Source organism: Gigantopelta aegis, chromosome 14 (genome assembly GCF_016097555.1).
Source record: "Gigantopelta aegis isolate Gae_Host chromosome 14, Gae_host_genome, whole genome shotgun sequence".
In the NCBI taxonomy this organism is placed as follows: domain Eukaryota; kingdom Metazoa; phylum Mollusca; class Gastropoda; order Neomphalida; family Peltospiridae; genus Gigantopelta; species Gigantopelta aegis.
Genome location: NC_054712.1, coordinates 12,889,584 through 12,906,425, shown reverse-complemented (window position 1 = coordinate 12,906,425; position 16,842 = coordinate 12,889,584). Strand labels below are relative to the sequence as shown.

Below are 16,842 nucleotides of genomic sequence, written 5' to 3'. Positions count from 1 at the left end.
AAATTGGGGTTTTTTTTAAAACCCGTTCTAAAATGGCGTCCAAAAGTTTATTATATTATCTTATAATTCAAATTTATATGTTCGAAAATTAATTATATTAAGTCCCATCCCTTATTGGCTGTAAAATCAAAATAGTCCCAAATAATTTATCGCCCCGGACTGGGACACTGGCATCCAGAGATCGAGCCCGGGGGGTCATGTTCAAAACCTTCTTGGTATAGGAGCATGTCAAAATTTAATGAATGAATGAATGAATGATATGCCAGTCATGGTGCACTGGCTGGAACGAGAAATAGCCCAACGGGCCCACCGACGCAGATCAATCCCAAACCAACCTCCCACCGACGCAGATCAATCCCAAACCAACCTCCTATCGAGCGAGCGCTTTACCACTGGGCTACATCGATCCCACTCCACTATATGATGACTCTTCACATTTCATAGGGTGGGATTTAGCTCAGTCAGTTGAGTGCTCACTTGGGGTGCTTGCATCGCAGGATCGAACCACCTCAATGGATCCATTCAACTGATTGGGTTTTTTTTTCTCATTCCAACCCGTACACCACAACTAGTCAAAGGTCATGGTGTGTGATTTCCTGTCTGTGGGAAAGTGCATATAAAAGATCCCTTACTGCATTAGAAAAAATGTAGCAGGTTTCCTCTGTCAGAATTACCAAATGTTTGACATCCAGTAGCAAATGATTAATTAATTATTTATTGTGCTCTAGTGGTGTAGTTAAATAAAAACAAAACTTCATATTGTAGGAAAGCCCGTGAGGATGAGAAGGCAGCCACCCAGCGACTGAATGAGATGATTGCTAACTACGGAGACGTAATTCCTCGCAGAGATTTCGAAGCCGTAGAAACAAAGTGCAAGGTAAGATGTTTATTAATTACACGTAACCCAGTGGCAAAGCGCTCGCTTGATGCGTGGTCGGTCTGGGATCGATCCCCGTCAGTGGGCTCATTGGGCTATTTTTCATTCAAGCCAATGCACCACAACTGGTACATCAAAGGCCCTGGTATATGTGCTATCCTGTCTATGGGATGGTGCATATAAAAGATTCCTTGTTGTTAATCGAAAAAGAGTAGCCCATGAAGTGGCGACAGTGGGTTTCCTCCCTCAATATCAGTGTGGTCCTTAACCATATGTCTGACACCATATAACCATAAATAAAACGTGTTGAGTATGTCATTTAATAAAAAAAACATTTCCTTTTTTATTAATCACTGTTAATCTTACCCCCCTCCCTCCTCCTGGCCAGGACTTAGCCACTGGCGCGAAAGTCCAAGATTAAGCCCGTGACAGGCGTGCATGAAGGCATATACACACATAAAAAAATTACTTGACCTGACCAGAACAATCTGTATTGATTTTCAGTTCACCACCCAGATAGCATGTTGTTAGTGCATGGCCAGTGGTAGGCCATCAGTGGATTCATCATTGTGGGCATCAGAAATAAGTTCACTGGTGTTTAGTCACTGATGTTGGGCCATCATCTATGTCAGCAATGGTTTCAATAGATGGCACGTTTGCTGATTAACCAACATTGTGTTATATGTGAAATGAATACAAATTGTGATAACTTGGTAGATTGTACATGCACGCCTACAATAATTTTGGGGTTTTATTTAGTGTGTCAGGCTGGCTGATGTTAAATGAACACATCTAATTATGCACCTGTGTTTTAATGTTTTACAACTCTGCAATCATGGAATATTTATGCCTAAGAAAGCATACTTTACCGACTACTTTTAATGGCCTATAATAATATCGGGTTTTTAATTTAGTGTCAGGCTGGCTGATGTTAAATGAACACATCTAAATATACACCTGTGTTTGACAGGTAGTGTTATGGTATGGTGTTGTCCATACGTCCATCCATACACATTTTGTTTCTGGAGCATATCAATTATCATTTTTATCAATTCATACAGGATCATCAGTACCTTGCATTCACTTGGGAAGGTGGTTTGTTGCTTACCATAACTAGGTCACTTTTGACAAGCATACCATGTACAGGAAAACCTCTGTAAACTGGAATTCCCTCAAAACTGGACATTTGTCATGGTCTCTTTTTAAATATCTGTACAGAAGAGAACCTTTCTAAACCGGACACCTCCTAAAATCGGATTTTTTACTTGGTCCTGCGGGTGTCCGGTTTAAAGGAGTTTCTCTGTACAGGTACACTTGTTTTTAGTGTTAAATTTATCAACATGGGTATGCAACATCCAATTTTTTACTTCCCCTAGGTTTGCTTAAGATTAAAAACTGTTATAGTAAGCTTAAACTTACATGTATATTGGTCAGCTATATAGCTGATACACTAATACTAACCAAATAATGGGGGGGGGGGGGGGGGGGGGGGTAAGGCTAGGGAGATATCTTTTGTTCATGTGCGATGCATTTTAATCTTATTTGTTACAGCAACTTGACGAAAAGTACCTGCAAGTTCAAGGAGACTTCAAAAAGCTTCATGCAGAACATGAGTAAGTTATCAATCAGTCAACCATTTCACTCGTGCTTACATCCACTGAAGGTTCAAGTATGACTGTCTAGGGCACATCCTCCGAGATTCCCCAGGGGATGGGTCCAAGACGGTTAATAAGTTAATTATCTATGAGTGCTCATTCAGCCCTTAGTGTTTGATATTACTACATTTATGTTTATTACAACAACAATATGCTTAATTATCTTAAAACTACCAACCCTAGTTATTAGAGTAAACTGTTTTTCGACTATTACGTAACAGGGTGTTTTTTTCTGTTAACTTACACCTGACTGACAACTTTATTTATATGAGGCCTGCTACATGTTAATAAACAGTTCATCCAGCAGAGGGATCAGTCCTGATCAGATTGCAAACTGTGCTTATGTTTCATAGCCCCACTAGATGTCAATAAATAGGTCACTCGGCTGATCAGTTGTAATAAGACTCAGTTTGGAAACTGTGTTTATTTTTCAGAGCCCTGCTGGACACCAGTAGATAGGTCATTCAGCATATCAATCTTGATAAAACTCAGACTGTAAATGGTGTTTGTTTTTCAGAGCCCTGCTTGACATCAATAGATGGGTCACTCGAAAGATCACTTATAATAAGACTCAGACTGGAAACTGTGTTTGTTTTTCAGAGCCCTGCTGGATGTCAATAAACAGGTCACTCAGCAGAGAGACCAGTTCTACGTGGAGCTAGAGACTCTCAAGAGAAGCTCCACTCCAAGGTAATGTGATTCTCTTTTAGTATTTGTCTGTGATACTTTTAATACATTTCTGTTGTCCAGACACCAGGTAAGACTTAAAGTTTGTACAGTATATCAATATGAGCTATCTTAGCGCTACGAAATCATAAAACCATTGTATGGTGTGACATCACTACAGTACATGCCATAGTGATATTTTTTTTGTTTTGCTTATAAACTTGTTGACTGATACTTCCTTATTCAAGCTATATCTCGTGTTTACCTATGTATGTTATACTCCAGTTTACGCTTTTACTTTTGTGTTAGGGGCAGGATTCAGATCAGTCAGTTGAGTGCTCACCTGAGGTGCTTGCATCGCAGGATCAAACCACCTTGGTGGATCCATTAAACTGACTGGGTTTTTTTCTCATTCCAATTAGTTCACCACAACTGGTCAAAGGCCGATGTATGCACTTTCCTGTCTGTGGGGAAAGTGCATATAAACGATCCCTTGCTGCTAATGAAAAAATGTAGCGGGTTTCCTCTGATGACTAAGTGTCAGAATTACCAAATGTTTGACATCCAATAGCCGATGATTAATTTTTCCACAGAATTAGCAAATGTTTGACATCCAATAGCCGATGATTAATTTTTCCACAGAATTACCAAATGTTTGACATCCAATAGCCGATGATTAATTTTTCCACAGAATTACCAAATGTTTGACATCCAATAGCCGATGATTAATTTTTCCACAGAATTACCAAATGTTTGACATCCAATAGCCGATGATTAATTTTTCCACAGAATTACCAAATGTTTGACATCCAATAGCCGATGATTAATTAATCAATGTGGTGTGGTTAAATAAGGAAGTTACATCAGTTTTAAGGAAGGAAATGTTTTATTTAACGATGCACTCAACACATTTTATTTACGGTTATATGGCGTCGGACATATGGTTAAGCACCACACAGATATTGAGAGAGGAAACCACTGTCACCACTTAATGGGCTACTCTTTTCGATTAGCAGCAAGAGATCTTTTATATTCACCATCCCACAGACAGGATAACACATACCACGGCCTTTGATATACCAATCGTGTTGCACTGGCTGGAGTGAGAAATAGCCCAATGGACCCACTGACGGGGATTGATCCCAAAGCGACCACACATGAAGCGAATGCTTTACCACTGGGTTACATCCCTCCCCAGTTTTAAGGAGACTGTCCTGATATTGCTCCCATTCATTTTTAATTTTAGTCATTACAAGGTCTGTATTAGTATAAAAGATGTTACAAAAGTCAGCAATTTGAGTACAGTCTCTTTAAAGGGACATTCCTGAATGTGCTGCATTGTAAGATTTTTCCGACTCATAAAATAGTTCTACGATTAAACTTACATATTAAATATATTTTCTTGTTTAGAATATCAGTATCTGTATATTCAATGTGTTTCTGGTCTTCTTAATATTTGTAAGAAGCCAAAACTGGATTTTGTGTTCAAATACTTTTGTATTTACAAAAAATATTTTTTTTAGGAAATAAAATGAAATTTAACCTAGCACAAATATTAGTATGTTCAGAAACACATTTAATATACAGCTACTAATATTGTATGCAGCAAAATATATTTGATATGTAATTACAATAGTTAAAAAGTCTCTGTTAGTCAATAACATCTTAAAAATTGCAGCAAACTCAGGAATGTCCCTTTAAGTGTTCAAATCAAATCCCCGTGATCTCCCCATGTCTGGTATATCAAAGACTGTGGTATGTGCTGTCCTGTCTGTAGGGATAAAAGATAAAAGATCCCTTGATGCTAATGGAAAAATGTAGCATGTTTCCTCTAAAGCTATAATTATGAAAGAGACATAGCCCAGTGGTAAAGCGCTCGCTTGATGCGCGGTCATTTTGGGATCGATCCCCATCAGTGGGCCCATTGAACTATTTCTCGCTCCAGCCAGTGCACCACGACTGGTACATGAAAGGTTGTGGTATGTGCTATCTTGTCTATGGGATAGTGCATATAAAAGATCCCTTTCTGCTAATTGAAAAGATTAGTCCATGAAGTGGCAACAGCGGGTTTCCTCCCTCAATATCTGTGTGGTCGTTAACCATATGTCCGACGCCATATAACTTTAAATAAAATGTGTTGAGTGCGTCGTTAAATAAAACATTTCCTTCCTTCCTTCCTTCTAATGGTGTCACTAAACAAAGCAGACATTAAGTTCTGTTTCTTGTGTGTGTCTCTCCGCAGACCTGACTGGGACAAGTGTGCCGACTACATCAGCGGCGGCATCGTTCACTGGCGCCAACTGGCCGAGAACAAGAGCAGCAACGAACTCGTTGATGTGCTTCTCACCGAAATCGGCTCAGGTGGCATCGTTGACTCAGGTGGAGCAGACTATTTTGATGCACTGGTAAAAAATTTAATAAGTAAATTATGTTTTGTACGCTGACATAGCCAGGATTTTATTGGGAGGGCCAACCCATATTGGGGGGGGGGGGGGGGGGGGGGAACCACACTGTACGTATGTAGTATGATTTTATAACATTTTATACAGTAAAAACAAAAAAAAATTGATTGGGGGAGTCGTGGACCCCCCTTCCCTATGTGACTGGTTTTGTAATGTCTGTAATACATGTAGTATGTTTGTAATTAAATGTGTATAAAACTATATGTTTGTGACTGAATGTTTGTAATAGTATGCTTTGTAAGTGTAAATCTAGGTATAAAGTAAAGTACATGCTTGTAACTAAAAAAAATTGTAATTATTATTTCTGTAATTGAATATTTATAGATAATTATAGTATTTTTAAATTTAATATTTGATATATTTTGTTTATAATTAATTATGTTTAATGGTATTTGTACTGGATATTTGTAATTGAATTTTAAATGTGCAACAGTTATAATTTTATTATATATTCATTTTCATTTTTTTTACGATTCCCTCCAAACCTCCCCCAAAGTTCCATTGGCATTCCACCTCATGTCATTGGCCCCCCCCTCCCCCCTAAATGGATTTTCTGGATCTGCCACTGATAACTGTCTGTTTTCAAGGGACAGGTGATGATGTACCGGTCTAATAGTAGGCCTATAATATTATGTTTATAACTCAATTCCTGTACCTGTCATTTCTAGGGGACAGGTGATGATGTACCAGTCTAATAGTAGGCGTATAATATTATGTTTATAACTCATTTCCTATAACTGTCTGTTTCCAGGGTACAGGTGACGATGTACCGGTCTACCTGCGGTATGAAGGCCAGGTCCGTAACAGGAAACTCGGCAAACGTGACTGTGCTCTTCTCATCCGTGACATCTGGAGGGAGAAGGGGGCCCATGATGCTCAGGTACTGTACACTATAGCACTTTATTACCAGGGTGGGGCGGGATTTAGATCAATCGGTTGAGTACTCACTTGAGGTGCTTGCATCGCAGGATCAAACCATCTTGGTGGATCCATTCACCTGATTGGAATTTTTCTCCTTCCAACACCAGTGCACCACAACTGAACAAAGGCTGTGGTATGTGCTTTCCTGTCTGTGGGAAAGTGCATATAAAAGATCCCTTGCTGCATTAGGAAAAATGTAGCATGTTTCCTCTGATGACTATGAGTCAGAATTACCAAATGTTTGACATTCAGTAGCCGATCATTAGTTAATCAATGTGCTCTAGTGGTGTCGTTAAACAAAACAAACAAACTCTATTACCAGGGTCCCGTTCCATGAAGCGATCTTATATATTACATGTATTAGTGTTAAGAGCACCATCAGTATGATAGTTATGCACTTAAGATGATCTTAGCACTAAGATCGCTTCATGGACCTGGGTGCATGGTTTAAATAAAATGTTAATTTAGTGGGTTGTGGATATATATACCGAGAGGCATAAATATTGCAATGGGTGTTTTACTGGTATTTTGTAAATTTTGCCAAAAATGAAATATTGGTAACAACTGTAATTGAAAGAAAAGCTTGTTCAAATTGGAAAAAACAATGGAATAAAATGTATTTGAAACAAAAGAACACCATTTTTGTTTTTTGTTTTTTTGCAATTAAACAGCATTTTTCAGCATATTAAAAAAAAAACCCAGTAAAAGGAAAAGAAAACAGGAAAAGAAAACCCCAGCTGCTTTTATAGGAAGACAAGTGCAGGCAACACACATGCAAAATGATTTTCATATATACATGTAATGGTGTCTTGTTACAATACACACCAAGTTATGTCTTTTTCTTCAGACACATTTTATTCCATCTTTTATTATTTAAACAAACTCCACTTTCAGTAACAGTCATTAACAATATGTCATTTATCTACATGCTTAATATACTATATGATATGACATATTTATAAGAACATTTTCAGTCAAAAACTCATTGCGTTATTTATGCTTCTCGGTATACATGTACTAGATAAAACAAATTGTCTCCCATACAACCTCACATGATCAATTCTGGAATAAGCGAAACTGAGCTTTGCATGTGACGTACATCATTATCTGTTGCATATATTAAAAATTGTAAAGTTCATTAAGAAAACTACCATTTCAATGTAAGATTATTAAGCACGGTTTATGTGATTAAATGTTTTAGAAAGCTGACGGAATCCGTGAGAACATGGCCGATTTCCTGCACATGTATCTGAAGAGACGATTCGCGCTGGACCAGATGGTTGTGGAGTGGGGCTATAATCTGGAAGACGCGTGCAAGCGCTACGAAAACGATGAAAACATCGGCCAATTCTACGGGATATTGACCGGCAAAGTAAGTGCTTTGCCCATGAGCACATGTGTTATTATAACTTATATCTTCCATTTCGTCTGTGGTCATTTACTTTTTATTATATACAGTGAAACTCCTCTAAATCGGACACCCTCGGCACCAAGTAACAAGTCTGGTTTTAAGAGGTATCCAGTTTAGAGAGGTTCTCTTCTGTACAGATATTTAAAAAGAGACTACGAAAAAACGTCCGGTTTTGAGGGAATTCCGGTTTACAGAGGATCCAGTTTTGATAGGTTTCACTCTATATCTAAGGCAAAATAGTGCATTTAAAGTGATTTGTAAGGCAGTGCCTTATTTATATGTCAAATGTATGGTACATACAGTAAAGTACACTTATAATGAATATGCTTAGAACGAACTACTGCATAGAGTGAACTGATTGTAAAGTCCCATTTTATCTCCCTGTATATTAATGACCACCTTATGTAAATATGTACAATGAACTAGTTGTGTAACGAACTAACTATTATGGTCCCTTCCAATTTGTTATAAGAGTACTTTACTGTATATTATATGAATAAGCTTGTTAGCCTTTTTATAAGTTGCTGTGTATTATCTTCATTATAAATTTCAGATATCGTTTAAATCTCATTGAGATGTAACATAAATGTATTTTTGATTTAGCGGATTAGAGTGGAATTTATTATGTCAGTAGTAGGTGATTGTTTGTACACTTGTTTGTTGTTTACATTATATCCAGGAGAGCTTCTCTGACTTCGCACTTGTAAAGTCTTTTCTACTGTACAGATATACATACATGCATGCATGCATTCATTCATCCATTCATCCTTCCAATCAATCATACCTCCATCCATCAGTCCGTCCATCCATCCATGTGTGCACCCATCCATGGAAGTATAAATCCATCCTTCCATTAATCCATCCATAAATCAATCACGCTATGCATTCATTCATCTATGCATCCATCCATTAATCCATCCATCTGTCTGTCCATCCGTCCATCCATTCATCCGTCCATCCATCCATCCATCCATCTGTCCATCCATCCATCCATCTGTCCATCCATTCATGCAATTATCTATTCATTCATTCATTCATTCATTCATTCATCCTAGTAGGCATGCATCATCCATCCATCCATCCATCTGTTGCTTGATCTGTTTTGTATCTTACTAACATGAAAAGCCCACGTTTGTCTTACATACATTGAACATTTTCCAGATTGATGAAGAAACATTCCACGCTCAGATCCAACGAGTTCAGCAACTTATCACAGCTCTCACAAAAGCCGATGCTGATCACGGTAACTTGGGAAAACTTCCGAGAGACATTTTCAAAAAAACACTGGAAGAGTTTTTTGAAGGAATTTCTGAAGAAGGATTATTAACATTTGTGAACGCAGCAGAAGTGGAGCTGGATGCGAAAGAGTCACAGGAATTTGAGTACAAGAATCTCTTCATGGAGGTAAACTATTAGAGCTATAATTCGACCAATTTAATCAAATCACTAAATTACTTCTGATGAACCATTCCAAAATTAATTCACAAAATTGCCCAAACTATTTCATTTTTCAAAATTCAATAGCACCTCTCCTACCCTCCTCAACCCCTTTCCTGTCCCGGACAAAGGAGCCAGCATAAGTGGATGCCTGCATCCATCACAGGCATGTGCTACAACAGCTTGCTCTGAATGTGCACATAAAATCCTAGAAATTCCTGTGATAACCATGACAATGATAGAAGTAAGCAGAATTTTTCACTAGTCCACCGGACAAGTATATCTAGAAATCTACTAGTCCACCAGTATTTTCACTTGTCCAAATAAAAGGTTTGTTTTATTCAAGTACAAGGATGATGTTTTTGAGTGCTCAAATGAAACTGTATTGAACATTTTTACTTGTCCACTGGACAACCATTGAGGTACATTGTGTTTGTCCGAGCAGATTTGCACTTGTCAGGACAAACGGACAAGTGCTTATTTCGAACACTGCATGATACCAGTTAGTGCATTGTGGGAAGTGTTATGTCTTGTGTAAATCAATAATTGCACTTTTACTTTCAATGGTAATCTTGACCTTGTAAACATGCTGAATATTGTGTTAAATGAAACATGCTTATAGGATATTCAACACATGAGAAACTGTTTGTAATTTCAGGATGACGAAGGCAAGTGTACTTCATTCCTGGAAGCAGTTTATAAATACTGGAAAGAGCAGAAGCAGAAGTATGTGGATGACATAAAACAACAGCTAGAGGATACCAAGTAAGTTAAACCAGATCTTCTCTTGGTGTTTTGTCTACTCTGTAGCTCAGTGGTAGATTGCTCGCCTGTGGTGTAGTAAATTGCTGGATTAAGTGTCATCCATGAACATATTTGTTTCATCTGAACTAGTACTTCCTGACTGGTGCATCAAAGGCTCTGGGCCCCATTTCACAAAGCAATCTTAGCCCTAAGATCACCTTAAGTGCATAGCTACCTTATGCACTAAAGTTATCTTGGTGCTAAGATCTCTTCGTGGAACGGGGCCCTAGTACTGTCCTGCCTATGGTAAAATGCATATACATGTAACAGATGCCTTGCTGCTTTTTGAGGCTATGTGACGGCTACAGCTTTTTTTCTCAATCCCCATGTTAAAATGACCTTAAGTTTTACCTCTTGCAAATAGCCATTGTACTGAGGTGTTGTTATACAGATTTTCCATTGTTTTATAAATTGGCTCTGCTGTGACATTTGTCAGCAGAGCTTTGCTGATATCAATTTGTCCATCCATCAACGTATCCTTTGAAATCTATCTTATCCTATGGTTTTTAATTAATTATTCTGAAACTTGGTACAGTGATTCTTTGTGACACTCTCCACAAGCTAATAGAGAGATATTTTGGAAATGGTGAATCTTTGAATTTTTATTAAATTTGTTTTAAACTTTTAATTGAAAATGTCTGCTAGAGTTTTGATTGGATAGTTCTGAAAGTCGGTATTAATATTCTCTCAGCAGTCTTCACAAACTAATAGGGAGATATTTTGGAAATTTTTAATTTGTGAATTTTTATTAAATTTAAACATTTCAAATACAAATTTAACATTGAACATTTTGTAGCAGATATCGCTGGCACTATAATTTGCGATATCTCCTGCGATATTCTCCTAGGAGATATTGCTTCTTTTGTTACATTCTGTGTGTTTCATCACTAAACCTATCATTAGTCACATCACTGTTGTTCTGCTAGCTAACGAGTATACCGCTGCCATAGTGACATTCAATTCATATTACTGACATTGTTTACAATTGTCGCAAATGAAAAGAATGATAATGGATGATAAAAAGAATACCCCCCTCATGTCTTGTGATATCATAATTTATCAGCACTCATTGATAAAAATATAAAAATCCTCACCAAGCCTCGGTTTTCATACTTTTATCAACTCGTGCTGATAAATTATGATATCACAAAACACTCTGGGAGTATCCTCTATATCTTCTCCTAGAGTTTTTATTGGACAGTTCTGAAAGTTAGTATAAGTATGCTCAGAGCCAGTCTTTACAAATGAACAGGGAAATATTTTGGAAATTTTTAATTTTAATTTTTTTTTTTTTTAATTTAAATAAAAATTTAACATTAGATAGTCTTTACAAATTAATTAATTATCTACCAGTAACACAAATGAAAATTAAATGGTGGAGCTCTATAGGCCGATGGGCCTCTTGTTAGGATCAGGTTGTAAGATGTAAGTCGGTGGTAATACCCGGTAAATTTACAGAAATTAACTCATCTTAAAACCACTTCATTACACTGAGATCTGAAGAAACATTGCCTCATGATATCTTCAACTCCTCAAAAACAAAATGTTTTCATGCTCACCTTTCACTATTTTGCTTTAAGGGAAAAGCAGCAGGTTTTTTTCTCTCTTACTACACTACATGTGGAAACTGCAATATTATATAAACTATATAGTGATTTCCCTAGAAATTTGGCAAGGCATGGTAAACCAAACACTTTTGGGGCATTTTCACCATTTTCGGGGCACTTGTATTTCATTAATACACAAAAATTAATTGAAATAAACATTAATGTAATTTATGTGCTTGCTTTAATAAATGAATGGCCAAAGATCTAAAAGGCATATTTTATTAATAATACCTTTTTGGCTTGTTCAATCTCAGGGCAGCATGGTGCTGATTAAGGCAAGATGGTGCTAGACTATTGAGGCATGGTGCTGCACCATGCTAAAACAAGCTAGGGAAAACACTAAACTAATTAGCCATAGTTTACTATGTGTTGAGGTGTCATTAAATTTAATTTCTTTCATTTGTGTTTATGTTTATAATAACAGGGAGGTTCTTATTTTATTTTTCAGCCCTGTTTCAGTGGACGACCTGCGGCGTGCGATAATGCTGGTCGATCCCGAGATCTCAGACACCCAGGTGGCGGGCTATCTGTCGTGGGTGTACCAGACACCCACCGATAAGATTTTTGACGCAGACCCTCTGGATGTGGCTGTTGTGGTCGAGAGATTGTTAAATGGAAATGTGTTGAGAGTGGGCAAACACACATAGGCAGGAGGATTCTACTTTAAACATTAACTTTATAAAATGGGGAGGGGTGCATGGCTCACATTGGAAATAATCTTGTTTTAGCTCATTTTGAGATATGTAGAGTATGTCGTTAAAAAATATTACAAAATGGCTGATTTAAACAAAATTGTATTAGCAATATACTAAATGTTGTGGCCACTCTTTTTTAATGAAAATTAACAATTGACTAATTTGCCAATGTACAGGGTGAGCCCTGGGAATGTCAAGCTTGGAAATGGTTAAAAAAAAAAAAAAAAAAAAAGCTCAGTTTTGGGAAGATTTTATTTGAAAATGTTGGAATTTTGTTACAAGATGTCATATTTTGGTTGACATTACCTTTAGAAAAACTCAATTCATTTAGGATATCAGCATTTGGATTTGAGTCTTGCTGAGGGTATCAAGTTTCCTTGTAGCATCGCCAGATCATATCCAAACAATTGCTGGTTCAGTTTTGAGAAGAATTCATGCAGTGCTATTGGATATTTCAGGACTGGCACTACACTTCTTTAATATGTTGATATAGAACTGTAATCATGGTTGAGTTGAGTAATCTTATTAACGTGCCTCTATCCAAACATAGTTCAGGCACGTCTATCCCATGTCCAGTCTGTAGCAAGGCCAGCGGCTGAGCATTGGTCAGAAAGGTAATTATTTATATAGGGTCAATTTTGAATTAATTAAAATGGGGAAAAAAGGGATAAAATTTTGTTGGTGTGAGCCAAAACCAAAACTGCAAACTGATATATACCTAATTTTAATATTAATTATTTGATGCTTTAATTTTGATGGGCTATCGAAATTTATAATAATTTATACTACTCTTGCTTATGCCCTGGAGGATTGTTAGGAAAGGGTTTGGGCCTTCCTCCACAGAAAAAATGAGTAATCATGGTAAATCTGTGAATACATAATTGCTTTTAATACTTACTGTACTATTTTTGTTTTGGGTTCAGTATTGATTACAAATTCACCCAACTTGATGAGGTACAATACTCTCTTGGATGTGTGCTCTTATTTCCATAGAAAATCTGGCTTTAAGGGGTAATTCACTTCGTAAGATAGAGGCAATCTTTATTCCTGATAATAAATTAATATATATCATTGGGTGGAATAGCCTATTCCAATGAAAGATTATGTTTTTCCCCTCAACAGCATGATAAAAAACCTAGTAAATTGTAAATAAACTCTAAAAACATAATTTTTTCCATTATCACTTAATTTATTATAATGTTCTTGTTATCTGTGGCGTGTTTGAAACCCTAGTAGTATATGAGCACATTAAACTAGTTACCTGGACCTGTTATCTATGAAAAGATCATACTTTCAAAAAAAGGTATTAACTTCAATTTCAAGTGATATAAAATTATTAAGTCTAGGGTTTTTTTAAATGATTAAAAAAAACATTTCTTGTTAGTCTACATTGACATACTTATGCACTGACGTTTCTGCCATCTAACCTCAGCTTGTAGTTCATGTGGTTATATACATTTAGTCCATAGGAGCTGCAAACATGGAATATGTTGGCAGTACATGCATAGGGATGACAGGAATGTGTGTGTTGGGATGGGAGGAAATGCACTTAGTGAGAGGTCAGGATAAGTATTCATGAAAGGAGTATAAACTCAAAAAAAATTCTTCAATATACAGTGTAGTCTCTCAAGATTAGCACTGTTAGTAATTAGTTTATTTACATGGGTTTGTGGCCAGCATTTTTTGTCTTAGACATTTGCAAACAAAAGGGTATAGTTATACATTTGCAAAATAAGCACATTATATTATTCATGAGACTAAATGACGCATTAGCAGCCACCTAGCAAAATCTGGATCTATAAAAAAATCAGGCACATAAATGCAATTACAATACACATTGCATTTATAAAATATATTTATCACTGTGAAATTATATAAATTACATGTGCATATTTTTTATTTACTTTTTATACTACATGTATTTAGATCAAAGTTAAAGTTTGTTTTGTTTAATGACACCACTAGAGCACATTGATTTATTTATCATCAGATCTTGGATTTCAAACATTTGGTAATTCTGACTACATTTTTTCATTAGCAACAAGGGATCTTTTATATGCACTTTTCTACAGACAGGAAAGCACATACCACGACCTTTGACCAGTTTTGGTGCACTGGTTAGAATGAGAAAAACCCCAATCAGTTGAGGTGTAAGTTTTAATTAGGGATTACAAATGCACTATGATGTCAGAATATATCTTTAGTTAGTGAGAAAATGGAATATTTAATTTAAAAAATACCATCTTTAAGCTACAGCTATTTTGTGTCTCACATTGTTACACAGACACTTGCTGTTGAGAAGAAGATAAGAAACCTTTTGCTGCCACATGGCCTACTATTTTCAAAGAACAGCAACCTTTTTTAGCTTGCAAATGCTTTTTGTATTGACTGACTATAATGACTGTTTAAAGCAGAGGCATAAACTGTTATTAGCCCAATGGTAAAGCACTTATCTGATGCGCAATCCGTCTGAGATCAATCCCCGTCGGTGGACCCATTGAGCTATTTCTCATTCCAGCCAGTACACTACAAACTGGTACAGTATATCAAAGGCCATGGTATGTACTACCCTGTCTGTGGGATGGTGTATATAAAAGATCCCTTTCTACTAATGGTAAAATATTGCAGGTTTCCTCTCTAATACTATATGTCAAAAGTACCAAATGTCTGACATCCAATAGCCGATGATTAATAAATCAACATACTATAGTGATGTTGTTAAACAAAACAAACTTTAACTTTGAACTGCTTCTAGCAGTTTATCGCTTGTTGTGTGACATGACCACATTACCTTTGGCTACATTTTCAACAGCATATTCTTTGCATTGTTAATTTCAATCAAAATAAAATTTTGTTTAGTGGTAAATGTAACAACAATTTCTTTACATATATTATGTCTTTAGGAATTATGAGTTTAAAACTTATTTTTTGACGTGATTGTATAACACATGACAGGTGTGAATTAATATTTTAGAGATAAAACAGCCATACTTTAAAATATGTAGGCCCATGTACTAAATATTAAATTTGTTTTGTACTTATAAAGATATTTGCTATTGGTATTTTTTTTCTTCTGCTTTTAATTATTCTTCCATGTTGTTTGTACAGAATTATTTATGAAACATTTTTATGATAGTTTTTATTCTTTGCCAAAAATAGCATTATATGTAAAAAAAACAAAATAATGTGATAACTAGTCTATAAATATGATATATCTTGTCTTTTAAGAGCTTTGATATATATTTTTTTTTTCTACAGTACTCTAATGAGCTGATCATGTTTCCATGTGGGGGGGTTTTATCAACCAAAAATGATATTTTAATTTTCTTTCTACAGTACTCTAATGAGCTGATCATGTTTCCATGTGGGGGGGTTTTATCCACCAAAAATGATACTTTTTAACTTGAACTTGTTCACATCATTTATATGTCAGACAGTGTTCACGTGTTTATTTGTTTTGTTCATTACAAGGTGCATCACCAATGGGGTTCTGGAGGGGGTAGGTGAAAATGAACCCCCTTTCAGCTATTTTTTTCTTCTTTGTAGTCTCCTTGAAAAAGATAATGTACATTTTACCTATAAAATGTATTACTTTACAAAATGAAAATCCATTTCAAAAATATTTGTTGATGTCCATGCTTACATTCAATTTGGCATAACCTTTTAAAGGGACATACTCTAGTTTTTAAACACTAAGGCATATTTTTTACTATTATAGCCGTTTTTGATAACTAAAATCATACTTTACATTGATTTTATTGTTTAGTTTATCAATTTCCGTACATCCGACGTGTTTTTGGTCATTCTGGTGTTTTTAATATCACAAAATGCATTTCTCATATTTTTAATAACGCACATGCGTCTGAGAAGTAACAGTTACGAAGTCGAGTTTTAGTCTATTTTTAGAGGATATTTTACCATTTCAAAGTCACAGACTCATGTTTCACTCAATTGTAACTTTATCCAAATGTGTTACAGGTTTGTAGACTAACTAAACTTAGTGTTAATTTTCACAGGTTCAAACTAGGGTCTGTCCCTTTAACTAAACTTAGTGTTAATTTTCATGGGTTGAAACTAGGGTCTGTCCCTTTAACTAAACTTAGTGTTAATTTTCACGGGTTGAAACTAGGGTCTGTCCCTTTAACTAAACTTAGTGTTAATTTTCACGGGTTGAAACTAGGGTCTGTCCCTTTAACTAAACTTAGTGTTAATTTACACGGGTTGAAACTAGGGTCTGAGTGTTAATTTTCACGGGTTGAAACTAGGGTCTGTCCCTTTAACTAAACTTAGTGTTAATTTTCACGGGT

The 16,842-nt window shown here is 36.1% G+C and overlaps 1 protein-coding gene across 1 annotated transcript in view; it reads left to right on the top strand.

Moving 5' to 3' along the window:
- LOC121388730 (translin-associated factor X-interacting protein 1-like) overlaps nucleotides 1-14,483 on the top strand; it is a 30,948-nt gene extending 16,465 nt beyond the window's left edge. The window contains exons 7-15 of the mRNA XM_041520208.1: nucleotides 766-877; nucleotides 2,429-2,490; nucleotides 3,133-3,222; nucleotides 5,441-5,603; nucleotides 6,412-6,540; nucleotides 7,783-7,953; nucleotides 9,154-9,396; nucleotides 10,088-10,194; nucleotides 12,289-14,483. Coding sequence (XP_041376142.1) covers nucleotides 766-877; nucleotides 2,429-2,490; nucleotides 3,133-3,222; nucleotides 5,441-5,603; nucleotides 6,412-6,540; nucleotides 7,783-7,953; nucleotides 9,154-9,396; nucleotides 10,088-10,194; nucleotides 12,289-12,487 — 1,276 coding nt within the window. The 3' untranslated portion in view covers nucleotides 12,488-14,483. The remainder of the gene's footprint in view (nucleotides 1-765; nucleotides 878-2,428; nucleotides 2,491-3,132; nucleotides 3,223-5,440; nucleotides 5,604-6,411; nucleotides 6,541-7,782; nucleotides 7,954-9,153; nucleotides 9,397-10,087; nucleotides 10,195-12,288) is intronic.
- Nucleotides 14,484-16,842: the final 2,359 nt, after the last annotated feature.